The following is a 27595-nucleotide window of genomic DNA, read 5'->3' as shown; positions in this document are numbered from 1 at the left end:
CTTCCTAAATTCTTATGTAAATAAAAACATCACTTCCTAAATTAAGACATGCTCCTATCACTTGCTAGCTAATTGATACATCATTCCACAAAGCATCTCACATGTCCAATACAATGGTAAACATTTACACCATCATGACATGCAATTATGAATAAGAAAATATAAATCCAATGCACACACAAAGACTAAATTGTAAGAATTTTCTTAAAAATATTGCTAACATTGATATAAATAGATGTTAAACCTATTTATCTAAATCAATTTGATATGTATAGAGAGCAAAAATGTTTATGTTGACCGGAAGTCAACACCATTCATTTGATTTTAAATAAATATATTCATTTAGTTGGAGAGCTACCTAACAAATCAATTAGCAAAACTACCACTTTTAAAATGGAAAAATTTGGCACATTTGATTAATGGGAAATGAAGGTTGAAAGAAATTTCCTGAGAAAATTTGGTTGGCTACATATCGATTGGCATTCTCGGTAAAATGAATACCATCCCAACTAACATGGGTAGATGGATCGGTACATGTTGAGCCTGTGACAATTTGGCCTCCTTCGATTTTACTATTAGTACAAGTAACAGTAGAATCATAGTTGTATTGACCTCCACTTCGTCCACAACATGCAGTTGTTGTGTATTGAAATCCTATGTATGACAAAATGGTTGAAGTAAAATAAATTTGATAACGTATAAATAAAGAAAAGTTCAAGGGTAAGTCAAAGTATACTTTTATCAATGAGTTTTTAATAGTTTTATGTCGTAATTATTTGGTAATTTATGTATAGCATAACCATCTAGATTTAGCTTTTCAACTTGGTATGATCTATTTGTAAATGACACACTTTCAACTTGATGTTATCGTAAGTTATTACTTGTATTAATCTAGATAGTCATTTAAAACAACTTAATGCATATTGATTAAACATAAGTTAAACTAGTGAATGTCCCATGATTCGCGTACCATTTGCTGGTCCATTTGCCCAAAGTTGATATTTGATTGAATATACGTCAACATAGATGACAGAAGCTCCATAGAGTTGAGTTTGAAGAAGGAACGATCTATTTCTCAATAGATCATTGAAGTTGGATACAACATTATTAAAGGATATTAAACAACCATTTGCATCTACATCTGTTGGGTTATGAGCAATATTTGCCAAATTTGCCGGATAACATCCCATTGGACCCAAGTTTGTTATCATAAAGAACCTTGCACCCGTAGTGTACAAATACTGCAAATGGAGGTATCATCCATAAGAATGAACATTAACTTTTATGGCAATAAATATTATCTATCTTTCAAGAAGAAAACTTCATTGATATTATGGTCATTAAGTTTGTAATGTGTGTTTTTTTGTTGTAACTTGGTGATTGCAAATAAAAATCCTTGAGCAGTATCAATATGGTCGTAGTAGAAAAAAGGAATGGAATTACAAGTACACTGTTATATATACCTGAATAGTGTTGGCAACAGCATCGACAACTTGAGGGAATATAGAGGATGCTTGATCTAATGGAGTGCCAACGGACAATTGTGCTGTCAAATCGTTTTGGCCCATATCAATTGTGTACAATGCGGATGCAAATGTTGATGGCAAGGGCAAAACATCTTTAAACCAACCTAGACAAAAACATGTTCCTAATTAGAGATATACACACATGAATTTAACATGTGAGAGCTCTAGTTTTCAAAGGAATTATATCAAGGATTATGAAATCTAATAATAAATATCATAAAAAAGAACAAGAGTTAAATTGTTTTATTAGCATACGCCACAGAAAAAAAAGTTATCAATTCATTCCTTGTGTTGTGGAGATATGACACCATTGATGTCTTTAATGATAATTTCCAGCTCATGGTGTAACAAAGTTAATAGTGCATGACATTGTCCAAATTATTTTATTGGTACTAGTTGGTAGTTTCCCTTATCCTATTCCAATAAGGGTGTAATAAATGATACACGATAAGAATGGTGTGGAATGGTTCAAAGATGCATTTCTAGTGAGGTGAATTGTTTCTCATTTGTTGAGATGAATGCTGTTTTTCTTTAGAATTCAAAACTCACCTACATTTTTAGACAATAATAAAGAAAAATTAGTTATCATAAGTCTCAAGATATCGATAGTTGTGCATAAGAATACCACATGCCTTTTTACTTGGCCATGTTCAAGGAAAAATATTCTATATAATTGCATTTAGAAGTGTCTTTAAATTTAAAATGTTTATTCTTGAAAGTGTTTGATACATATAATCAAGCTATTGTGGTGGTCGAAGCTCTCAATCCTTATAGCCTATAGGTATTGATTTATGTTTGCCATGTCTAAAAGCACATTGTAGAAGGATGGAAATATGCCCATTAATTTCAGCCATATTAGATCACGATGATGATTTACGTTCTCGTTTAATGAACATATGGCAACCATATTCTCAAAACATGAAAATGATCTAGGAACTAGTTCTCTTGTGGCATAGGAGCGTCGAGGATTAGAGCATGTGGTTTATAACAATCTAACAAAGACTACTCTTCAAGCTCTTAGGTGATATTTGTTCCAGCAAAACCATGACATGATAACTTAAAGTGGCATGGGTCCTACCTCCCTTTGTACTCTATTGATCCCATGAGGATCAAGGCTAAAGTGATCATGCCACACTATCTATGTCAAGGTAAATTTGGGAAAGGGTTAGGTCCCTTATGGTACGCAAATTAATTGACAAAGAGTTATATTCACACATAGATGTAAACCACCGATTTTTGTGCATGTGTTGTTATACCAAGTGTCCATGAGGGTCTATTCAATGTTGCCATATCCCTTATGTCTCTTACAAACTCCGGCTCGAAAAACATATGCTTCTTACAAACTCCGGCTCGAGAAGCAAAACAAAACATTCAGCTAATGTATGAGAGCCAATCGAGTATGACGTGTATGGGTCTAAAGGTCCATGTGTTTGGGGACATAACCATAGTTACCACATAATTAGTGACACTTGGAGGAGAAGAAGTGGAAGAGGCACACTCACCTTTGGAGAAGAGCTCTAGGGATTTGGATTTGAGCTCACTGAACTGGTTGAGCTGGATTTGGAGGTAGAAGGGGCTGAGCCATCCGTCGGGGCGCGTAAGTCCTCGGCCGGGCTGCAGCACTGATGCCCCGGCACTCGCAAAGTTAGCCCCACTCGTGAAATTCGACCCTATAGCTGCCAGATATGGGTTCAAGTATGGGAATCCCAAGCCCTGTGCTGTGCCCGACCAAAAGATCATCGACACGGTCATGAGGGAACATTAGCTTATGCCCTTCATTCACTTTAGATAAAGACCCCGGATCTCTTTCGAGCATGTATAGAGATTTAAGTATGATTTACCGATGAAATCGATGATGAGCCGGCCATCGCTGAAGCGCCCAGCAGGCTCGTTGAAGGTCGTCTCTCCATTCGGGCGCGAGAGCGAAGGGAATGCCGCCACGAAACCCCCCGTGTCTGAATTCGAATCTCCGAAATTGAAGATGGCCGTGAAAGGGCACATTCCATTGCTATTAGCACTTTCCACAAGATCTCCATTATAGTATTCACCCAACAACATGGTTATTAGCACTATGGATGCCAATGCCATATTAGAATGTATGCATTTACCATTATAATTAGCTGAATTATGATTGGAACCCATGATTAAAGGAATCTCTGGTTCCAATTCAACTTTGTGGGGTATTTTATATAGTAATGCAGAGAAATAGTGAGGATTGGGAGACGATTTGCTTGAAGACCCAACTGGCCCTGGTTTACAAGGCGAACTAGCTGTTAATCACAAAAAGACTTCAGCTAGATTGTCCAAGCAAAGCATTGAGGTAAATAGGTGGGAGATAATTCGATGAATATGGGGGTGATGTTAAATTAATGATGAAATTCGATCAATGATCTATAGAGATGTGAATGGTGAATGCAAATTTGAAGTAAATGATGTGGGAAAGGAGTCTATGACAAGCATCTGACTACAATGAGTTATATTTATCTAATGGAAAGAGGACCAAGGAATGGTGGAGAGCACCCATGCCAATGGCATTGTTTAGACTAGGGCCCACTAAGATTCTGAAGTTTCCTTAATAAAGTAGATTAAGGATCCATTAAGGTGCTAACTAACTTTCATCAATGAAATATTAAGTACGTTATGTACATCCAACATTGCTTACCTAATGACCAGACCATCATTAAGACACACACATACAAATGTAAAGGTGAAGCACTTTTCTTAGTAGTAATAATAATATATTTGCATTGTCCCAACAAAGGTATCACATGTTCTTGCTTCTTATAGTTTATGGTTTAGGAATATACCAGAAATGACCATCTCATATTTTCAATCATCAAAGGTTGACCATAACTAATCTGAATACTACTCTCTATTAATTACCAAAGAGTATATATACTTCCGTGTTTTTCACAAAACCCACATTAATATAAAAAGTCTCTCTCCTCCCTTCCCCCCCCCCTCCCAAAGGATGGCCTCCGGTTTGGTTCCTCTTCCAACTACTGATATAGAATTGTTCCCAAAAGCCTAGATTAGAGGGGGTGTATATGGCATACATGGATACAATTGGAAGCTATAGGTAATATTCCTACGAACTTGAGCCTATTAATGCTTCATAACATGTGCAATGATTTGGCGTTGCACTTAGCCTTCACTATTTATGTGTGATTTAGATTCATTGCGCCAATGTTTTGGTACATTCTTTGATTTGTAACTACAATTGTTATACTGAGTGTTTAGAAATATGGGTAGCTTTGAAACTAGTGGTTAGATATAATCCTTTAAATATTCAATAATCTAGTCATACATAAAACTTATTGTTCACACAAGTTTTAATATTGTAACAATAGTAAGACTTCAAGAAGTGGAGGGTTACGCCTAGTAGAAATTCTCTTATAAGTCTTGACATGTAGCCCTACTACATATAAATAAGTTAAATATGTGTGCGTACGAAAGTTGTTGTATAAATAAACAAATGATAACCGACATGTTATAGATAATTGGTGCCAGTTGTTGTACCTATAGTTTTGTGAGGTCTTACATGGTTACAACTTTCTATATGCAAGCCAAATTAGTGTAATTTATGGTTGTTGCATTGTCTATTTGCTGTTTGTTTCGAACTCTTGTGAAAACGTTACTATCATGCCAACTTTCTCAACGAGCTACACCAATAACAATTTTATGTATTTATTATTGGAAAAAGGAAAGGTGAATGTAGCATCAAAATTGCTTGACAAACAAGCAATATAAACATACCAGACAAAAAATTGGCAATGTTATATCTTGATACATTTTCAGTGGTTTTGAACCCCTTACTCGTTTCTAATCATACATATTTTGTAGATATCAAAGGGGAAACATGTTCTTTGATCAAATCCATTATTTGTGGCATATATGGTCAATATCAATTGATCATTATCTTTCACAATGTTTTACATTGTGCATTTGTTTGGAATTAAACATGATTTCCAAGTTAAGTCCTACTAAACTCAATGATGTGTTAAAAATGTTGGCTTTACAAATTGTGCAAAATCTAAAAATGTGAATCAAGTTTCCGTAAAGGGTTTGGGAATTTGGATAGAGATTGTGCATAATCTCATAGGGGTTTGGATAGTATAAAAGGTAATACGCATCAAGCGGAGCTTAAGCGTTTGGAGTTTCATGCCATTTGGAACATAGGTATATTTTATAGATGGCGTTTTGATAAGGTGGAGTGGTTCTACTCAACACCAAAGTATTTATTTAAGCTGATGGTTAGAATTTAGAAAAACATAGGGGATCGATGGTATATCTTGTATGTTTAGCCTTATGGTGTTTTCTAATACTAATGTAGTATTTTTTTTGGGAAAAAAAAAAGTTTCCGTAAAGGGATTCTCATATATTGGAGTGTCGCAATTGTAAAGGCTCACTACTAACTCATTGAGTCCCAAGGGGTCGTTTTCCTTATGGTGGGCTAACCAACAAATATTAAGCCTCATAGAATTATTAAAACCAAAGAATATGACATTATTTCTATTAACATTGACATTCTTTACATTAAATCACCATTGATATATGCAAGAGCCCATCCTTTTGTCTACTCCATTGCTTTCATATTACTTATATTCTATGTGAGATGATGGGTTGGAGCATATGTGAGGAGACTTGCCTACTATGTGTAATTTTCCATTAACACATTCAAGAGTATGAGCATCACACTTAGATACAACACTCCCCCTTTGACAACATTTGAGTTTGGTTTCCACAGATGATTATCAATCCACTCCACTCCTCACACATTCCTCCCATAGTTACAATATGCACTCTGAATTGTAAACTTCATTAGTAAAATTCTTGAACATTGAGATTCACTACTCCAGTCCACACATACTAATGACTATGTGAAATTGTTTCAATTTTGGTCCAAATATAGGTCATATTTGACCTTTTGACGTATATTATTGGGCATGTGATCAAATGCCTTACAACCCAAAGTTTGCAAGTAGCTATAAGCTGAGGTATTTCCACTCCAAAGCTCATATGCTACCTCCAATCCCTTTGATTTTCTTAAAGAGACATTAATGATATGGACAACAATTAACATTGGATATGTTTATAAACTCATGATTCATTTTAGTGTGTTGGAGAATCCATCAAGATTACTCGATCTTAGAAGTTCGATTCATCTTTTTTAGTACTCCATTTGGAACTACAGTATATGAGCATGTAAGCTCTCTATGTATTCCTCCAAACATTCATTGATAACTACACAACTTTTTTCCATACACACTATTGCAAACTACACCTTCAAAGTCAAGAAGGCTTCATCCTTGTCCTTCAAGGAATGCCCTCACAATTTCCTCATGGTATCATTAATGAAGGTGACAAAGATGTTGATCCATCTATATACTTGATAGATGTGGTAGTCTCGGTGGTATCATGTGCTGAACCTTTATATATATATATATATATTATATTATGCAAGGGTTAAGTTCTAATTGTTTGAAAGGTTGTTTTAGGGATTGAGGCAACTCACATGTGGTGACCTACGGACGTAAGTTTTCCCAATAACAAAAGGAGGAGTATAAGCGAACCATATTCGTGGGGGACATATAAACATTTCCGTTGGAATGTTGTGAGACACTAATGATGCGATGAAACTCTTGCTACTACAACAAAGTTTGATGGCATGAGATGTTAATGGTGTTTAGGACCCGTCTCACTTCCTTCGATCAAGGGTGGAAAAGTGCCCTTAATCCATTTCTTTCCTTTACTTATACGACTAATTGCTTAATCATTAGTTGTATCCTTAACATGTACACTACGTCAACCAGATTTGTGATGGATTCCACACGAACATTGTGGACACTCCTGGTCTACTTTGGAAACGCGCCAATGTTCACATAACTAAAAGCTTAGATATTTAAGGAAAAGTAAGTAAAAACAAATGGATCCAATAACACCCGATTTCTAGTTTTAAATCGACGGACCAATCGTCAATGCAACTCCACACAATCATCATCACTGATCAAATCACATACAACAACAACAACAACAACAAATGTTGCTTCCAAGCGCGTAGAACGTCAATAGAGAAAGAATCGGGTTGTTTAACGACAAGGTTTCTATTCCACGATTTTGGAAGTGCCTCGTCACGAACATTTGAAACTTGCATTAAATCGATAGACCAATCGTCTATGCAAAACTCCCCACAATAATCACTGATCAAATCACATACAACAACAACAATAGATGTTGCTTCCCAAGTTCCAAGACACATAGAACATCAATAGAGAAATCAGACCGTTTTTAACGACAACGTTTCAGTTCCACGATTTTGGAAGAGCCTTGCCACAAACATTGAAACTTGCATGATATCGAACATGGAACTTGAAAGAGATTATCGTCCGGGTGTGAGCATCATGGCAAGGTCAGTGTTAGGTCTTCCTGATTTCATGGAGGTAGTGTAGTGTCCAAAGGGTTTCGCAGGTTGTTCCTCCTTGTCACCAATAACCCAAATCTTATCAATGACAGACATTCCCATAATGAATCCAAAGAGTTCTGCATTCCACGTGATCCAAAAAGATAAGATCACCATGTATGATCGATCGACCGATCGGTCGATCCAACAGGCCCCTTCCATTGCTCACAAATCCACAAAAGGAAGTCAGATGGAATGGGATGAATTCTTCTGAGCTATATGTATATGTGGGCACTCTCTGCATCGATCGGATGCCTTCCTCGATTAGTATATGCTTGCGGGAGGGATGGTGTGATTCTGATGGAGGGAGTGAGTACACATACATGGTAGCGAGTTAAGGAATCCCATGGTCTCGTGTCAGAGCAAACGGATGAAGAGGTAGGGCTGCTGCTACTACTGCTGAGAATAACCTTAGGTTTACGACTGTATAAGAGACGAAAAAGCAGTATATCTCTTGATCTTATCGATGTGGTAGCAGGTTTTGTTCCTCAACCAAAGGGATGGATGGAGGACATAGCAACGAAGATCGGATCTGAAAGAAGGATGTTTATATGACGGGAGAAAGGAAATGGAAAGAATCGCTGCACCTGGGTTGGAGAACGAGAACGAACACTCTAAGAAAGACATCGATGCTCAAGTGGTCAGAGAAGAAAGGCATCAGGCCAATGGTGGAGCTCATCAAGGATGAGAGAAAACCCCTTGTGCTACCGTAAATAGTTCTTCCAAGGATATGAGAAAAGAGAATCTTATCAAAGCAGATATCCCAACCTTGCTTATAGAAACCATAAATTTCAAGAGAAACTGGGATGGATTTAATCCTATGCACTGCAGAGCAAGCAAAAGAAATTGTGGCGCATTTGGCTAAGCGACGACGATAGGACAGAGATATTAACCACTAGCTTAACGGCAGAAGAAGCAGAGGAGAAAAGAAATAGGTTTAAAATCAAACATATGAGAGCATTGGCTTGTAGAGGTGAGAATCAACTTGAAAAATGCAATAACAATGACCCTATGTGCTAGAACAGATTGCCCAACAAAACAAAAGTATAAAGCAGGTAATCAAACATAGGAGAGCATTGGCTTGTAGAGGTGAGAATCAACTAGAAAAATGCAATAACAATGACCTTATGTTCTAGAACAGATTTTACTGTTCAGAATGTATGAAACAACTGGGTGGATGAAGTAACAGAAATAAAAGTTCTCAGACCAGGAGTCAAGAGTGGATGAAAGCAGTTAGGAACAAATTTGATTAGACCTACATATAAAAGTGAGTAAAAAACAGCAAGATTTCTGCAAATCTTATAACAAATTGATGGATGGGCAATGCGATTGATGAAATTCAAAAACTGATGGTGAATTTTGAGAAGCATGTAATACTGCGACCAGTTTTTCATCAGGCTTACCGAGGGTATAAGCTAATTGATGCTTTAAGGCCCTCCTCCAACAGCCTAATGACACTCACTCAACATTAAGTTATTGAGAAATAATTCTCTGACATGAGATTGACCCATCTGGTTGTAGACGACCCTGTGGTTGCCCTAGTCTAGATCTGGAATTGACCTATACCTAGACTCATCTCTTTAGAAAGAGAATGCATAAATGGACACGAGCATGGAAGGGTACAACACCATGTTGTGGGTATGCCATGCATGCTTCTTCATAGATGTATCATGGAATGTTCATGTGTACAGATCGTGCATGTATCATGGCATGCTCATGGATTTTTGGATCATGGATATACAATGTGCACAACATTGAATTTCACTCGTGCACATATGTAAATACCAAACGTTGATATGGATCCAAATTCCAAGGTATTACATATCAATGCACAATGTGAAAACATTGCCTTTTTTCAAAGACAAGGATACATTTGTATGTTGGACTCATGTAGAATTTTATGCTCTCTGATTACCATCTTCTTTGCAAGGTAGGAACCTCAATTTCTCATCCAAGCATATCAATCTCAATCAGTGAAAGTCCACAAAGGATGGAGCCTAGTCAAGCATTTGTGTTGGTGTTCAGAAGCCATGCCAATTTGTATGTGCACACAAATACATTATGCATACCGTAAGGGGTATTGATGCGCATGCCTAACTGCAACTAAATAATTATTACGGGTAGCGAGGTGATCTATGCAATGGACTGTTTAGAGCATGCTTTAGGATCTGTGTGAAATATGTACAATTGGATTAATGTAAACCTTAAAAAGTGCAAGTACAATCCAGTGTGAACATTTCCATACCTTGCAAGTATAATGTTCCAGAATAAGAATAGCATGTTGAAGGTTCGGTGTTAGTAAAAACATGCTGTAAACCTTCCATTGCACAAATCACCTTGCTACCCTTAATTATTATTGGTTGTAGATAGACACGTGTGGTATTGATGCCAACAACTTATCCTATTATGGCCGGTATATTAGCCATCATGGCTAAAGATTGAGTGTTAGGGACAATAAAAGGATGATCTTTATACCTCATATAGGACACTTTAAGGTGTCGCAATAAATTATTGAGAATATAGATAGACGTCATAACAACTAAATAGTACATTACAAATATATGATCACGATAACGTAGTGGCAAACTTTGTGCTAATTTATAGCGGTGTGGTTGATTTAACATTGTGTCCATCCTAAAAACTCTTAGTCAATTAAAATTTGAGGTAAAGATCATGTGCAATATCAACTGCCTTCGAAAAGGATGGCATTGAAAATGATATGTTATTTAAAAGGTTCTACTCATAAAAGCTACATTTCAATGTAAGTGTGGGTGGCAATGGTCCTTTCCGTGATGTTGTGCAATATTTCACGATACAAAATTCACTCAATAATTCATTGCTTTAGTGTACTTCTTGTCGACATATGATTCGATTAACCATCCTATAGATAAGGTTCTATACTTTCGTTCATTAAATTTATAAACTCCATAGCTGCATTGTCCATGTGAGAATTAAGTTTGAATATTGTTTCTGCTGCAATATATGTCAACATTCAAGTCCCACATAACATAAATTTAGCACAAAAACAACAGAAAAATGGAATCAAAGAGACCATTTTTCTCTTCATGTAGAAAGCACACGGTTATGATTGATTAGTTCGTGCTCTTCAAATCCCCAATATTCAAGCAAGTCCACCTTGTAAAGGAAAGGAAAGAAAATGACTAGTGATAAAACAAATAAATCTCCAAAACTTATCGGAACACAAGAAAAAGGTCATATGTTATACTTTTACCATGAAGCTAGATTTTAGGATTTTAACATGAAGCTATTAAAACACAAGACCCAAGACTTATCATTTCTCACAAGGAGGAAAGGTCGAAGTGTGTGGCAGGAAAAAACTTGTCTTTGTAATTGTTGGTATGAAAATGAAAAAGTGGCACGCTTTGATAAGAGGGTAGAACCAGCTTAAAGCAAAAGTTTTCCGAAAAGGCAAAAAAGGAATTAAGAGAAAAGAAGGTGTCGCCTATAGGCTATACATATGTACGTGTACCTTAGGGCTTGATTCATGTGGAAGAAAAAAGCAAAGATCCGCGTGAAAGAGTTGCACAAAATGTTGATCTTTTGATGGGTGGGAGACGATTGCTTTTTGGGCACAATTGATTGATTGATTGAGAAACTCGTGGATCGATTCGACCAACTCATAATTTACATATACAAAGCGAGACGGAGGAGACACCCTATCTCTATCCTCTCTTGGGGTTGCCAGCAAGAAAATAACACTCAAGATATCGGCTTGACCCTAGTGCCTCCCTCTCTCCATTGATCAAGTGCCAATGGGCATATAACACCCTTATATATGTGGTTTCATCATGCTATCTATATTATATATGAAAACATATACTTCAGTCTTCAACACACACTACATGTTCCTGCTCATCAAGACACCACAAAATAAGATACATCATCATATGTGAATGATGTGTGATTGCATCAGTTTCTTGATAACCCCTTGTAGGGTTCTGTGGGAATATATCTACTCTAGGTGGGTGCTTCAGCAGATATCTTCTTCTTCACTTTCATCATTGTGGTCTCCGTTCCATGTATACTGGGCCGAACACGTTGAAACAAGCCGCAATGATGATGATAATGCATCATCCCACACTCAAACTTTACATCAACCAACATTTCTTGTGATCAAGGAACAAAGCAAAGATGTGAAAAGGAAGAAAAGAGTGGCCAAGAAACCTCAAGGGTCTTCTAATGGCAATCATGTTGTTTCTTTGTTCTCAAAACAGGGCCACAAAGGGGTTAACCAAGATGTCATGCTTTTCATCCAGGTCAGTTTGCGAAGACTCTAGTTACATAAATCTCTTCATCTTAAATAAAATGAAAAATGTTAAGAATTTTATCTAGATTTGGTTAGATTAAATGAATTTCAGTGTGTTCATCCTTTCATCGTTGCATCTATCCAAACCTGATGTTAATCATTCTTAAATATTTCAGTCAATTAATTTTGGACGTTTTTGGTTTCATTTATACACAATCTTGATATACTGGAAAATTTGCAAGTTTTTGATCATCTGTTGCTTAAATTAAATTAGTTCTTAAATTTTAAAGCTAAATACTTTTGAAATTCTTAGATTAATGGGTGTATCAAATGCTTGAACTAAAAAACGAAATTTTGATTGGGATTCCAAGCTATATATGGTTATCTTCTATATTTTCTTTCATCAAGTAGAGTACATCTAAGGAATGGATCTAGCCCATATAAGTTTTGAATAAAATCCATAAGTAGATTTGATGGTTTTATGTGTATGTGTGTGTATATATATATATATTGCTTTTGCATATATCCTAGGATTTTGCATCAGTGGCAGGGACAGTGTTTTGTGGAGTGTTTGATGGGCATGGGCCTCATGGCCATCTTGTTGCAAAGAATGTGGGGTTGATTCTCCCAGAGATGCTGGCATCATACTGGAATAAACGAGATTCCCAGCAAGATTTGTTGGCATCACCAGTTAGAGCTTGGAAAGATTCCTTAGTCCAGGCATATAAGACCATGGACCGAGAGCTTTTGATACATGAGAATGTGGATTGTGTCTTCAGTGGAACAACTGCTGTTACTCTCGTCAGACAGGTTTGTTGTTGCCGAAGCTTTTGCCAAACAAACCAAATTTCTCTGAGATCTATGTTAATTCATATTGTGTGCCTCTAGGACAACGATCTCATTCTTGGAAATGTGGGAGATTCAAGGGCTGTTTTGGCGACTTTAGGAGATGATGACTCTAGTTTTGTAGCCATACAACTTACTGTGGATCTTAAGCCAGATCTGCCAAGTGAGCTTGAGTCTCTCCTATATGAGTAACATATGTACGTGTAAGCATCATGTATGTATATATGTGTGTATGCATGAGTGGATGCATTCATGTATCTATACATATGTACATGCCTTGCAAGCATGGAATGCATAGATGCATGTAATATATGTATATGTATTCATGCATAGATACATCCATGCAGGCATATGTGAACATGTGGATGTACATGTGTATGTGTGGAACATGTCTATACATAAGTAACTATCTAAAACTTAAAAAATGACTAGCCGTATGCAAAACAGACCTGGAAGAACATTGGATACAGAATAAGGCAGGATGCAAGTATCACTGTAAAGAAGCATGCAAGTATATCTGGATGTATGCATGCACGTGTGTATTCAGTTATATGCATATGATAGCATTATGTGTGTGCTAATGATTGATAGGTGAGGCGGAACGAATCAAGCGGTTGAAAGGCCGTGTTTTTGCCGCACGGAATGAGCCTGCAACGAAGAGAGTTTGGCTCCCACGTCATAACACACCTGGATTGGCAATGTCAAGGGCATTAGGTGACTACTGTTTGAAGAATTATGGAGTCATATCAGAGCCAGAGGTCACTCATTGGCACCTGACAAAGCGAGACAAGTTTGTTGTCCTTGCAACTGATGGGGTAAAGCAACATTCATTGGTCGTGTTTGAAGAACTTTTGATCCAAGCAATTCGATGGATTATTAAATAAATGCATCAGGGTTAATATAACTGTCATGTCATTGGACATGATTATGTGATCGAAACTAATGTATTTGACATGTTGGTGGTGATACTAGGTGTGGGATGTTTTGAGTAATCAGCAAGTTGTGGAAGTAGTGGCATCAGCCCCGGTTAGATCCATGGCTGGGAAGGTGGTTGTGGATACTGCCGTACGTGCATGGAAATCAAACCATGCTACATCAAGAATTGATGATTGTGCTGTTGTATGCTTGTATCTAGACGACTTGGTTACAACCCAATAGGCTTTCCATCTTAAGGTATGCAAACACATTGCTCTCAGATGGCAAGTTGTTCTTTGTCCAGTTTCCCTCAACAAATGATTTATCAAGCACCAAACGTAATAGGTAGACCCTTTTTGTAGAGTCGAAGGGCAGTCAAGAGATACATCGGGCTGTGAAACCAAGGAATTGAAATGCAATAAACTTATTAAATTGGCAAAGATGTTCCAAAAACATTATTATTCCGTCTCGGTGCTCACCAAGGTCTTACAAACCATTTCACCTTTGAGGCTGGTAGTGCATTGGTATATGATATGCAGAATATACGTGATGGATGGTATGGAATGTAATGACAAATTCGTGAGGCTGTCCACACAATCATGACACCACAGCATTATTAAATTCTTGTCAATTTTGTATCCCATCCACAATTTGGAATGATGCTACACATTTTTTTCTCAATGCCTCAAGGGTTCTTTGAAAATTTTGGCTAAACACACCAATGATACATCATATTGTTTTGTCTCTTGAATTTTTAGAGCATTAAGAAAGTAATAATACAGTTGAAGTAGGGGGTATCCAGGTCTCTCTCATCATGGAATTCCATGAGAAACTCATCCAAAGTGTGTGTAACTTATTTACTAGATTTTTTTAGCATAGCTTTGTACTAAAGTACAATGGGCGATTTCAATTCTTTAATTTGATTTAATGTTTCTTTTGGCCTTTAAAAGCAAATTGATATATTACTATCGAGTGTCTTTTATCTATCAAGTGGTGAATGTGTGACATGGGTATCACCTATTCCCATGGTATGAAGAAGAATATAAAAATAAAGATTAAATGTGGATTACATGAACTTCAATGTAGCCATGCACCACTCACAAATGTCCCATCTGGGGGTCTGAGCAAGAGCCAAGCGTAAGCTGGTTGTTTTAAAGTCCCCTTCTGTGTTGTATGCTACCTTGTACCCAGCTTCATGATTGAACACTAACTATTATATTTAGATTTTCCATCACTCCTTGACATATAGATGTAGGCAGAACTATCGTGAGGTTTGACAAGGGTGAAATGGATTTTTAGAAGCCTTGTGCATTCAAGAGATAATAGAGGTCCAAAGAGATAGAGAATGGGATGGCTCATCGATTGTGTAGCCTAAGCATCCTTGGCCTACCAAGATCGACAATGGCACCCACAATTACAGGATTTAGGGGCTTGCCATGTTTGTCCCATTATTGTGGCGAGGGGGACTGCTCCCAAAGATATTCTTGTTAGTATAAAGATAATGGAATCGCGAAGGGATAGCTTACCTTACCAACACAAAACCCACAGAGAGGAAATTACCAAGAAAGGGTTTGTGCACATAAGTCAAATGTCTTGCAAACGTGAAGATGCTCTTATTGACCATTTAGTTTTTTGAAAGGAAAGACAACAACCCAAATTGACCATTGACAATAATTGTAGGGCAAAAAAAATTCTATCTCATTTTTATATTATTGGGAAGAATTTTGTTGTGTTCCCATAAACAAAATAACCATGTGTAGCTTAGAATTGACTAAGTTTAAAAAACAAGCATACTTGCTCACCCTTTTTGTTGGCGATTTTCTATGACACTTAAACTATCATGTTCATATAACAAGTCATCATACTTCTTGGGAATTGCCTTATATGCTAAGCATGCGAAAACATATATTCATCCTCCACTAGGTTTTCATCACATACTTTGCAAATCTTCATACTTGGGAGATGATGTTGTGATGCTACCTCAACACCTAACTTGTAATGATGCCATTTTAGAATTTTTACCTTTGTATTAGGGCCAATATTAAGGGTTATCATTTACAATGTAATATTCCAAAATTTGACATATGATCATCTTGCCAATTCATCTGTAGTTTCTCTTATAATCTATCCTCAATGCTATGGTAGATGTTTAACTTGCCTTTCTTTAAACCATTTAATAATGTCAAGCATCTGGCTAGATGAGATGGTTTTGAACTTATTAGTTTTTTCTACCTCATATTCTATTTTCCAAGCCTATTTTGTTAAGTTGTGATTGGGCAAATTCTTTACTTTTGGAGTATACTCGTATACTCTTTGTATGGCTACTACCTCTATGGGCCAAGCAACTATTTCTAATTACCTTTCATGAAGGATGGAGATGATTTTACCCCTAATTGTCTACCTAAGATTTTTTGGGTGGATTTTATCTATTTCATTTAATGCACTAAGTTAGATAATGCCAACCCACACCTCGACACCAGAAAGCAATACTTTGGACCACCATAGTATTGAATAAAATCAATCTCATTTCCCATCCTTTAAGAAGTATTGCTCTTGTTGCATTGATTCCAACTTGCTTGAACTATGAACCTACTTGTTTAAAGAGTGTGTGTGTGTGAGAGAGATCCCTTAGACTACAAACTTGGCCGGGTTATGATCTTGGGAGGGTCATAATTATCAATGCAATATTCAAATGGTGGTCTAATTCCATAATCAATATATTATTTTTCATGGAAAAGAAGGGAGAGACCCTCTCCATTACTATGTAACAATCATGTTCATACTTGTTGAATATCATCCCAAGAATGAGCCACCTATTTACAAGGTTATTGTGTACCTAAGATAGGAACATCCTCAGCCTCCAATATCTAATGGTCTAAAGCACATTCTATCCAGGGTCTCATGTAAAAAATATGCCCATACCCATGTGGCACTAGTTTCTTGAGAAGAAATTACCCAAAAACCTACATGTAACCCTAGAACATGGTAAGGGAAGATTCATCCACACTCACCAAATGTTCTATGCATACTTCTAACCACTACAAAATCAATTCACTATTAAAATTTACAATGTAAGAATGCCCGAGGCTATGAAGTTGTTAGATTGAGCGCATGTAGGAAGTGATCCTGGAATGTGGAGAGAGACGTCCGAGTCAGGCTCATCGGATGCCATGGTTGGATGCACATGTGATTCCTAACATCGTACGACCACATCCCGTTTATCACAAATCGTTTCACCTTGCTATCCTTGCCTAGTATGTAGTTGTTGTGAAGTATGACACACCCCTTGCTCAGGCAAGACATCGACACATTCTCCGCCTCCCAATGCCCGAACACATTCCCATTTGGGTATTGCTCATGGCTCAGGAACATGATCCGCAACCCATCGGCCCCAAGGCTACATTGCCTCTCCCCGATCCTATTCTCACCATTGACCCCACACAAGACATCATAGAAGCTGGGTTGCTCGGTCATGTCAGTTCCCATGGCATGCCCGACAATTGCACGGAACGCATTAATGGTCTTCTCATCAGATCTTGCTAAGTAGAACCCAGAGTTGGCACCCCGTATGCTGTTCTCGGGCTTCGATTCATCCGGCTCGTCGCTCTGTATCGGCAATGAGCTGGGTCCGAATGCACACAGCTGTGGCAAGGGATTCTTGAACCAGAAGATGTCCATGTCACTCCAGAGCACATTGTATCCCCTCCGAAGCACCCTCAAGACCGAGCTCGATTTTAGTTTCGAAACCTGTTTAAAGCACTCAGAAGCAAACATACACTGGCCATCGGCCCCAATGAGAGGTCGAGCATCCTCAGACGAGCTTTCCAGATAGACTGCCAAGCCTTGCATGTAGGCAAATTGAAAGAGTGCCTCATCAAAGGCCGCGATGAGCACCGTCTTGATGCCCAGGCTCTGGACTCGGCATATGTAGCTCAGCAGCATCTCCTTGTAGTTGGAAGTGCCACCGACCATAACCACCACATTGTTCTCGTCCACCACTTGGGGCAAGAGCTCATCAAGGCTATGTGGGATTCCAGGAGCAATTTTCTTCCATGGATGCAGCATAGACTCATAGCTTGGCAAGCCCAATGAAGGAGATAGGGCTTGGACATATAGCTCTTTATGGGTCGTCTTAATCTCCGTCAAACTCTTCTTCTTCTTCATCATCTTCCTCTTCTCAGCATGATCCTTCGTGCTTCGGTAGTGGTGGTGGTGGTGGTGTTGAACCATACAAAGATTATGAATCGTAGGCTCGGCACACCGTATCAATTTCCAAGGGGCAGTGGATCTATAAGGTACATTCGTCTTAGCCGATGTCTCCAAGAGTCTTGTGTTGATGTAAGACTCCCACATGTTATGATTACTTTCAGGGGTACCCTGGTGGGTGCTCCTTCGCCGCAAAGGTGCAGGCAGGGCCTCGCTAGCATCGACAACAACCCTCGTGCCTGACTCAATGAGATGGTCAATAATCCAACGCTCATAAGTTCCCCCTACATGGGAGAAAGGAGGAATGGGGGTAGTGAGGAGTGGTACCTCCTTCATGCCATTGTTACTATTCCATGCCCAATACTCGACCTCCTCTGAACCCTCGTTACCATCATCGGTACCACCATCATTCAGCCTTCTACTACTAAACAACACCCAGTCTTGATGCATGTGGAGGGTTTTATACACCCCATCCAAGAAGCCTGGATTGACTAGAAATCTAGTATCCATGACAAGAACTGAGATATGATTGTGGTACCATGGTGATGGTGAAGAAGATGCTCTGGCGAACATGCTATGCACATGTGGAGTCCCTCTGAAGTTGTAATCAATATTTGCCTCCACAGAGACCCTGGTGTCATTGGCATGGACAGAAGGGTGGATATTCCTGCCCATCAACACAACTTTGGCACAGGGGATCAACTCCAGCCATGAATCAACGACCTTCTTCTGCAAGAGAATCTCGTGTGGCTCTGCTTCATCACCGTTGGAGCGTCTGCTACCATTTGTCGATATCCATGGCCGTGTGGGAGCTGCTATGAAGATGGTGAAACCAATCTGGTCATTGCTGGTGCTCCTGATGTCTGATGGGGAAGACCAAGACCAAGACCAAGACCAAGATGATGGAAGGATGATGGAAGGATTGATGGTGAGGACAAGGGCGAGGAGTGGGAGGAGGGCTGCAAACACGAGGATCGTGAGCAATGCAGATAACTGAGGGTTCTGTTTCACTCTGCTTCTGCTTCTGCTTCTGCTGCTGTTGCTGGCCATGGGCAGGGCAAAGGGTAGGAGAAGGAGAAGGGGTTATGGCTTCTTGCTTGCATTTGGAGTCTCACTCAGATAATAGAAGAAGAAGCAAGAAGAATGGGTCGGTGGGTGGGTTGCCCATTGGATTAGGTCTTCTTTGTCTTTGTCTTTGGGTGTCCATTGAAGTGCCTAGCACCACCACTAGGTCATAACACCAACCAAGTCAAGCAAATCCACCCCTACTCGTAAAAGAATGGGTGGGTGGGTTGGGTGCCCATTGGATTAGGTCTTCTTTGTCTTTGTCTTTGGGTGTCTGTTGAAGTGCCTACCACCAGGTTGGTCATAACACCAACCAAGTCAAGCAAATCCACCCCTACTTGTAAAAGAATGGGTGGGTGGGTGGTTTGGGTGCCCATTGGATTAGGTCCTCTTTGTCTTTGTCTTTGGGTGTCAGTTGAAGTGCTTGGCACCACCACCATGTAGGTCATAACATCAACTAAGTCAAGCAATATCCACCCCCACTTGTAGAAGAATGGGTGGGTGGGTGCCCATTCCATCACATCTTCTTTTTCTTTGGGTGTCTATTGAAGTGGCACCACCATGTCATAACAAAAACTAAGCCAAGCATTATCAACCCCAACTTGTCCTTCCTTTGTCACTTGCCCAATCTCATGGTCATCATAATACACACTACGGATTCAAATGCTTGGCTCCATACTTAGATCAAGATTTAGTACTATCATTATTAGGGCCATTACAAGTAGATCCGTTGTCGCGGAAATCCATGTGTAGATGTGAAATGTTGAGCAAGACCATTAGGGTCCTAGTCTTGGGAAGTCAGATTTGGTGGCGTTGGCAATTAAGGTTTGCAAAAGTCAAGTGGTTATATTGACACTTGGTTGTGCTTATGATGATCTCTCCTCATCAACTCGTACTTGCAAACGAGCTTGTTGTGTGTGTTTATTTTGTTGTATGCAAAGTTTGAAAATATGTGAGAGTTGGCATGCGTGTGTAAATTGCACGTGCATCGTGGGTTTATGATTTGATGAATCTATGTAAGCATGAGAGTGCATGTGAGCATATATATATAACCTATATTGTGTGTTTACACGTAAATGTAGTTGTAGTTTGAAGGTAGTTTGCTATTAATATGTGTGCATGTGTATTTGAGTTTGTGTTTTGTTCTGAATCTATGTGTTGATTTGTATGTGTGTGTGTGTGTGTGTGTGTGTGTGTGTTGGAACTTGCTCACTTGTCTTTATCTCTGCTTGTATCATACATCAATCCATTGATGCACAAATTACATTCCCAATGCAGCCTTGTAGCCTTAGCAACATGCAATGTGCTCTTGCGAACACCCTTTAATCCGGAAGCGCCGACATAACAACAATGAATTACCTATCCTCCAACTTCCCTCACCATATTTCTCGACATGTCACATATATCTAAGTTTTATTGTCTGGGTATGTGTTCTATTATGTGGATAGACTTTAGGAATGTGAAGGGTAATTAAATATTTGTGTTTTTTATTGGAAGAGGAGGGTATTTTGGGAACATAAACCACCCTTTCTATGTGATTTAGGGAAGAAACCCTAACCAGGTGTGTCTAAAAGGAAGGGAGGGAAGGAAGTAAAGTTAGCATGGAACTTAGGCTCAAATTGTCCTTATCTAGTATTGATAAAACATTGACCCTAATTTAGTAGGGCAAGAATTAGATGGGTGTCATGCCTATCAAAAGCCATTTTGACCATAAAAAACACGCCAAAAAGGTTCATCAAGTGATATAAAAGAATTTCCATTTTCATGTGAAAGGTCCCTAAAAATTATAAATGTCATGCTAAAATTCTATTTTCCATGTCATATATATGTATATGCTACATATAAATATAAGGGAAAAGTACCAGGATGCCCCTGGAAGTTCGTCTATTTACCAAAATGCCCCTGGAAGTTCCAAATTTACCAAACTACCCTTATGTCCAAAAAATTACACTTTATAAAGTAATTATACACTCAAATCTTTGGTAAATAGGGCTAGTTCGGATCCATTTCTTCCATATTTGGTAAATAGGGCTTGTATATTTGAGTGTACAATTACTTTATAAAGTGTAATTTTTTGGACATAGGGGTAGTTTGGTAAATTTAGAACTTCCAGGGGCATTATGGTAAATAGGCGAACTTCCAGGGGTATCCTGGTACTTTTCCCTAAATATAATTATATATAATGATATATGTATGTATTACGATGTGTGCAGAATAATATATTATATGTGTTTGTACAATACACTTAAAATAATATTATGTAACGATTCTATATGTTCTCAAATATTTATTCTTTAATTCTCTAGGCTCCTTACATATGTAGTTACATTCTCTTATTTATTTTACGATATACATAATAAGCATTTTTTTATGTTTTTGGGGCTTTAAGAAATGTATAACGATTAAGTATTCAATTTGTATGATATTTTGTTTGATGTTGATTGTATCCACTTTGCAAGAATGAATTATGATTATCAATACATATCTTGTTCTTGCTTTGGCTTAAAAACATATTAACACAATATTTATTTTATGTGTTTGATTATCTTTGTGATGTAGTTACGGTGATTTGTGTACCTTTGCGTACTTTTTATGGTAATGAAATGTATAACAACATAATAGAGCTTTTCATTTAAATTTTTTTATGTTTTTGTACTCTATTGTCACGTACATCTTTAAAAAATGTCTGTCAAAAAACTTTAATACTAACTTGTCAAATTTAGGCCCTAACCTGGGCTCTAATGACAATTTAAGGTTGAACCTCGATATTGGTGAAACACTTTTAGGATTCGGATTTTAGTGCCAAATAATTTGTTCGGGATCATTGTGGGAGTGGCTCGGTGGTAGATTATTGAATACCTATAGGTGTGGCTTCAAACTTTGCTCATGAGTCCCCACCAAACACTCAAATAATAACCATGGAAAATGAGTTTTTCACAACTTTCAATCATGGGCATATCAATGTGGTTCCTCCATTTCTTAAATTTGCACCATGCACAAGTTTTGCAATTCTTCAACATGACTTTTTACAATATTTGAACCATTCATAGGGTGAGAATGAGTGTTGGGAAGATCCATGAGTTTCACGTTGATCATTGTAGGCCTCCCATACACCCTCATAATTTACTACCCTACTATGGAGACCTAATACAATAGAGAGAGTAACAACATAAAAAACAAGACACCCTATCTCTCTTTTTTTTTTGGGTAAAAGCACACAATTATATTAATTGTATGTAAAATCCACATCCTCTCTCTCTCTCCCTCTCACTTAGATTTCGCCTAGGTCAAATTTCGCCTCACCATGGAGGATAAAACATGTATTCTATTCTATTCTTCTCTCTCTCTCTCTCTTCTCGATTTGTGCGTGTCATCCTTGCGCAAGGGCCATGCTAATCTTCTCTGTATCGTTCCAATTTTATCATATGTCCCCGAAGGGACACACTCTCTCCTTGTCAACATTATTTATATTTTTAATCATTTGTTCCTTGAACATGAAAATAAGTAAAACTTAAAAAGACGGCCAAGTGAGAGCAATATTGTTAACGAACCTCTTATCTTTATAGTGTACATTAGTTGGATCATGAGTTCATATAGGATTGAGCACAATATTATTTGAGTAATAGATTCATTAAATTCATATAAACAATTAAGTATGTTTTTATACAACTCTTAATAAAGTTAGTTATCGAATGATAACACGACATCCAACGATGGGATATTCCAATTTTTTCCCATATTATAAGAGTTTGAGTATTATCATAATAAGATGTAGATCCTCCAACCAATATGAGATATGGAGTGGAGTTGTAGCCACCCTAAAGAGCCAATATGATGGCCTCACGGGCAAATTTGATGGAGTCGAAAGACAATGATTAACCTTCATCCAACAATGATCACACTCTCTCTTTCTTGAGTCAGTGGGCCACCACATAAGATAGAACATCCCCTCCCTACTAGGATTTGTATATAACATTCTCATCAATAAATTTTTATAACTAATGGAAGGAGTTTTCTTTTTGGAAAAAAAAAGTGAGAATTGATGTGCTAAAATTGAAAAAGGAAGGGTTAGTGCAATGTTATATTCTCTATGCATTGAATCAAATAAGCAATCTATACAAGCATGCATGTTTGGGGATGTGTATAATAAATGTGTCACAGAGGCCGTGGTGTGTGCGCACATGCATAGATATGGCACATATTTTTGTTTTCTCATATAGAGAAATTGTACCATTCCTTACAAGTTATACTTAAATAGTCTTATAAATTGTAAGAGGATGAAACAAGATGTAATGAAATTCATAACAAAACCTTTTCTTGTGAAACAACCTTTTCAAGGTTACGTTACTTTTGGGTGTTCATTTTACGAAGGGTGGAAATGAACACACGTGACACACGTGAAACTTACAAAAGAGCATTTCGTGTGACACACGTGAAATGTTGTTGAAGAACAATAACTTTCCAAGCATGAGCAATCCATGATTAAATGCATGAACAAGCATGTGTTATAGTTTTATCTTGAAATTTTACAAAAGAGAATTGCTTGTAACACACATGAAATGCCGTCGATGAACAATAATTCCATGCATGAACAATCTACATTAAAATGCATGAACAAATCATCTAAGCAATGGATCTGGTTGACACTTCCCTCTCTTTAGTTAAATAAGAGTTACCTCTCTAATTTGTTATCTTGAAGACCTTTAATCAACATAAGGGAGCTAGTTAAATTAATCATATATGGACTCATGTGAGAGTCTAATGATTGTTCAATCCTTCAAAACATTAAACATATGTCTGGCAAAATTGGAGTTGTGCTTTATTAGCAAAAATATGATGTTTTTAGTTATTGTTTTTGACATTGAAGCATATTCATTTAGTGAGCAAGTGGTCGGTAAGCATTTTTTGTATTTTGGTGAAGATTTGTGATTTTGATCAAGGTTTATGAATGCTTAGAAGTTATTTTTAAAATCTCTCCATGAGTCATCCATGGACCATGCATACATGATCAACAGATTACCATCCATTAGTGTATATAACACATGGCCATAGGCTATCTCCCTTTGGTGTGCAACTGAATTCTCTTAATGATATAAATTTCATGAGTTGTGACCAATCCATGTCATCCACGAGTTGTCTTAGTCATAAATCTTCATCATAGATCCTTTACACATTCGTAATAACCCGTAGCATCTAGATACTATACCTTACATGATTCCATGTCCATCATTTTAAGAGTCTTCACCATAAAGGTTCCCATTTGACATATTGGAACATACCAATAACATGAAATTATCGCCGTCATATACCATTGGCAAAAACCATCGTTGCCATACCATAAACAACAATAACAATGGGCCCGGTTTCAACTCAAACCGAACCGAACCGCTAAGTCGTGGCTTAATGGTTTATCGGTTCAAAGTTAAATAATTAGTTTGGTTTGGTTTCAAAGTATACTATTTGGTTCAGTTCGGTTCGGTTTTTGGGTTTCATGATTTAGCGGTTTAAAGGCTTATCAGTTTATCGGTTTCTGTTTAAAGGTTTGGTTTTTAGGTTTAAAAATAATAATCCTAAAATTTCCCTCTAACTTTCGATTTCTAACTTCTAAGTCTTGACTCGTGACTCTGTTTCTGCGCGCCTCCATAGTACATACTCTCTCTTGCTCTACCTCTGCAGACTACTACCTCCTCCTCATCCTGACTCCTGAGTCCTCTTCCTACTACATTCTACTATAACACATTACACATGTATGATTCTTGAAATAAACACACACACACACACACACACACACACACACACACACACTCTCTCTCTCTCTCTCTCTCTCTCTCTCTCTTTGCCGCGCTGCCGTCTCTGACATCTGTGGCCGTCTGCTGCCGTCTGCGTGCTGGACGACCTGCTGCCGTTCGTCATTGTCCGTCGTAGTCGCCGTTGCCGTTGCCATGTTCTTCTCTTTCTTGTTCTTGACGTTGCCGAGTGCCGTGTTTCTTTTCTTGGCGGCGCATCCTTCCTCTATGGGTTCTTTTAGCGTGCTCGTCGCGTGCAAAATGCCGATGTGACTGCGACATACACACAAACCCGGCTAAGTCTCGAACCCATTTATTTTATCTTTTTTTCTTATTGACAATACAATGTCTAAACGAAAGGAACATAAGGACACACAAGACGAGGCTATAAGTAAGGAGGACTCTTTAGATATGTTTAACAAAAATAGAGATGGATATGAAAAAATGGGTGAAAGATGCCGAAACCCACAAGAAAAAAGATAGAGAGGAAAAAGACGCCCTCAAGGCCGAAATAGAAAAACTTAAAGAGGAAAACACAAACCTCAAACAACAACTTAATGACATCGAGGTATCCCGAGAGGACGGTGAAATATCCTCCATAGAGGATATAAAAGATGAGATCAAAAAAGTTAAAGAGGAGGTTAAAAATAACATAGAGCTAGCAAAAACGGGTTGGGTAGATGTGGTTAAAAGAAACATTAAAAAAGAAATAAAAGATGAAAATATTGTTAATACCACCCTTGAAGAGGAGAAAATGCGTCAGGCCCGACGCCTAAATGTGCGTGTCACTGGGCTCAAGGAAGGTGCATCCCCAGATGAGGATGCACAAACACTCGGGAAAATGTTAGGGCACACAACGACCCTACCTATCACCAAAGCTTGAAGGGCCGGACGCGACACAACTAGGAAGAGAGCCTTAGTTCTTCAATTTAAAGACTTAGACTCTAGAATCACTTTCTTTAAGAAGAGACCAATTCTTCGAGGATTGGGTGGGGACCCTATCTATCTCGATGAAGACCTCACCAAGATGCAAATTGAGCATCACAAGAGTTGTATGCCAAAGGTTATGCAAGCTCGTAAAGAAGGGCATCGCGCCTTTTATCGAGATGGGCGAGTGATCATAAATGATCGCACTACTAATTGACGGCGTGTGGTCCATGTGACAGAAAACACACTTAGGATGACCTTATGGAATTGTAACGGCGCACTCTAGACACACCCCGACTACCTAGAGGAGATATTAAAGGAATAAGATATAGTTTGCCTAGTAGAAACACACCAAAGCCCAAATAGGGGACTCCCACGAGTCGAAGGATTTCGTTGGGAGTCGGCTTTTAGACAAACCTCACGTCGATGCACTACCAGGGGATCTGGAGGTGTCGCAATATTGTTTCAGAGGGAGCTACATAATAGGATAGAAATACTGAGCATAGACCCAGAAGCTCGTTTTATGTGGGTGAAAGTCTCCACAAGCGAGGACAAGGCAATATTTTTCGCCATTTGTTACTTCTCCCCGAAAGGCTCTCGTTATAATCTGGCTGGTGAGGCGAGATTAGTTGATGAAGGAGTGCCACATGGGCCTTCCCCATATGAACCTCTATCGGATGACATAATCCGATATTCTTCCCAAGGAGAAGTATTCCTTGTAGGAGACTTTAATGCGAGAACCCAATCCCGGCAATGCACAATATTTCAAATGAATAGAAACCTAAAAATGGTAAATGTCGATCCTTCAGACATAGGTACCACACATAGATCAAAGGATCAAGGTGCGGACACCACGAGCTTTGGCCATCATTTGCTCGAACTTGGCAGTCGGCACCAGATGGTCATATATAATGGTTTTGACGTGGAATACGCGGATTAATCTCTGGCCACAACCGAAACGTAGATCACTTGATGACAATCAAAACACAGACGAAATGGGAATGGAGGTAAGTCGACAAAACAAAAAGAGAATACACAAGATATTAACGTGGAAAACCCTAAGAGGGAAAAACCACGGGAGTCCACATATTCCAGACTATCACTATGTAAAGTAATACAATAGGGAGCACAGAGGCAACGACCTCTTGCTCACAATCTTCGCCTAACGACGGTTACAACAGAGACACAATCTCTGTATGTCGCTCTCTCTCTCTCTCTCTCTCTCTCTCTCTCTCTCTCTCTCTCTCTCTCTCTCTCTCTCTCTTACGCACTGTACAGAGGTTACACCAATAACTCTATCATCATAACTATTAAGTTTGCCCTAGGTCATATTTATACTAATATGACTTTCGGGCTATTTACAAATATAGCCCCAACGGGCTCTCTGGAACATATTTACATATATGTCCCTTCCATCCGATGTGAGGTTCTCTCCGGGCCTGCAACATCTGGTTCTCACCGGGTCTTCCTTGCCGAGTACTCGTCATCCGGTTCTCACCGGGTCTTCCGTTGCCGGGTACTCCACATTCGGTTCTCACCGGGTCTTCCGTTGCCGGGTACTCGTCATCTGGTTCTCACCGGGTCTTCCGTTGCCGGG

The 27595-nt window shown here is 38.4% G+C and overlaps 3 protein-coding genes and 1 non-coding gene across 5 annotated transcripts; 1 reads left to right on the top strand and 3 right to left on the bottom strand.

Moving 5' to 3' along the window:
• Positions 1 to 232: 232 nt before the first annotated feature.
• LOC147859682 (GDSL esterase/lipase At3g26430-like) lies at positions 233 to 4001 on the bottom strand. Its single transcript, XM_087324780.1, has 5 exons — positions 3368 to 4001; positions 3029 to 3244; positions 1464 to 1630; positions 971 to 1241; positions 233 to 654 (listed from the first exon to the last, which is right to left on the bottom strand). The coding sequence occupies exons 1-5, from the start codon at positions 3666 to 3668 to the stop codon at positions 389 to 391; spliced, it is 1221 nt and encodes a 406-aa protein (XP_087180906.1). The 5' UTR covers positions 3669 to 4001; the 3' UTR covers positions 233 to 388.
• Positions 4002 to 11754: 7753 nt separating this feature from the next.
• LOC147859681 (putative protein phosphatase 2C 64) lies at positions 11755 to 14942 on the top strand. Of its 2 annotated transcripts, none has more exons than XM_087324203.1 (6): positions 11755 to 12263; positions 12785 to 13063; positions 13142 to 13262; positions 13691 to 13914; positions 14072 to 14272; positions 14377 to 14942. In XM_087324203.1, the coding sequence occupies exons 1-5, from the start codon at positions 11901 to 11903 to the stop codon at positions 14255 to 14257; spliced, it is 1173 nt and encodes a 390-aa protein (XP_087180329.1). In that variant the 5' UTR covers positions 11755 to 11900; the 3' UTR covers positions 14258 to 14272; positions 14377 to 14942. The 2 variants fall into 2 exon arrangements, with proteins under 2 accessions (XP_087180329.1, XP_087180330.1); XM_087324204.1 differs by having other exon boundaries at positions 12121 to 12263; positions 12798 to 13063.
• A 2159-nt stretch (positions 14943 to 17101) lies between these two features.
• LOC147859680 (beta-arabinofuranosyltransferase RAY1-like) lies at positions 17102 to 19322 on the bottom strand. Its single transcript, XM_087324202.1, has one exon. It carries the CDS (start codon positions 19268 to 19270, stop codon positions 17102 to 17104), a length of 2169 nt encoding a protein of 722 aa, XP_087180328.1. The 5' UTR covers positions 19271 to 19322.
• Positions 19323 to 22623: 3301 nt separating this feature from the next.
• LOC147859679 (U6 spliceosomal RNA) lies at positions 22624 to 22726 on the bottom strand. The gene has a single exon (XR_015530302.1). It is a non-coding gene; the product is annotated as a U6 spliceosomal RNA (small nuclear RNA).
• Positions 22727 to 27595: the final 4869 nt, after the last annotated feature.

The sequence above is a fragment of the Azolla caroliniana genome, unplaced genomic scaffold (assembly GCF_043228905.1).
Source record: "Azolla caroliniana isolate FFs.n. ecotype wild unplaced genomic scaffold, voAzoCaro1.0.p SCAF_9, whole genome shotgun sequence".
NCBI lineage: Eukaryota > Viridiplantae > Streptophyta > Polypodiopsida > Salviniales > Salviniaceae > Azolla > Azolla caroliniana.
Note: the sequence above shows the minus strand (reverse complement) of the source record. Positions and strands in the feature narration are given on the sequence as shown.

What these genes read in the sequence shown, in the direction of transcription:
- LOC147859682 (XM_087324780.1), bottom strand. Translation starts at nt 3,668, where the DNA reads ATGGGTTCCAATCATAATTCAGCTAATTATAATGGTAAATGCATACAT. An exon ending in GCTCATCATCGATTTCATCG is followed by an intron (nt 3,245 to 3,367) that starts GTAAATCATACT and finishes GGTCGGGCACAG; the next exon opens with CACAGGGCTTGGGATTCCCA. An exon ending in CCTAGAGCTCTTCTCCAAAG is followed by an intron (nt 1,631 to 3,028) that starts GTGAGTGTGCCT and finishes GTTTTTGTCTAG; the next exon opens with GTTGGTTTAAAGATGTTTTG.
- LOC147859681 (XM_087324203.1), top strand. Translation starts at nt 11,901, where the DNA reads ATGATGTGTGATTGCATCAGTTTCTTGATAACCCCTTGTAGGGTTCTG. An exon ending in ATGTCATGCTTTTCATCCAG is followed by an intron (nt 12,264 to 12,784) that starts GTCAGTTTGCGA and finishes CATATATCCTAG; the next exon opens with GATTTTGCATCAGTGGCAGG. An exon ending in TCTTAAGCCAGATCTGCCAA is followed by an intron (nt 13,263 to 13,690) that starts GTGAGCTTGAGT and finishes AATGATTGATAG; the next exon opens with GTGAGGCGGAACGAATCAAG.
- LOC147859680 (XM_087324202.1), bottom strand. Translation starts at nt 19,270, where the DNA reads ATGGCCAGCAACAGCAGCAGAAGCAGAAGCAGAAGCAGAGTGAAACAG.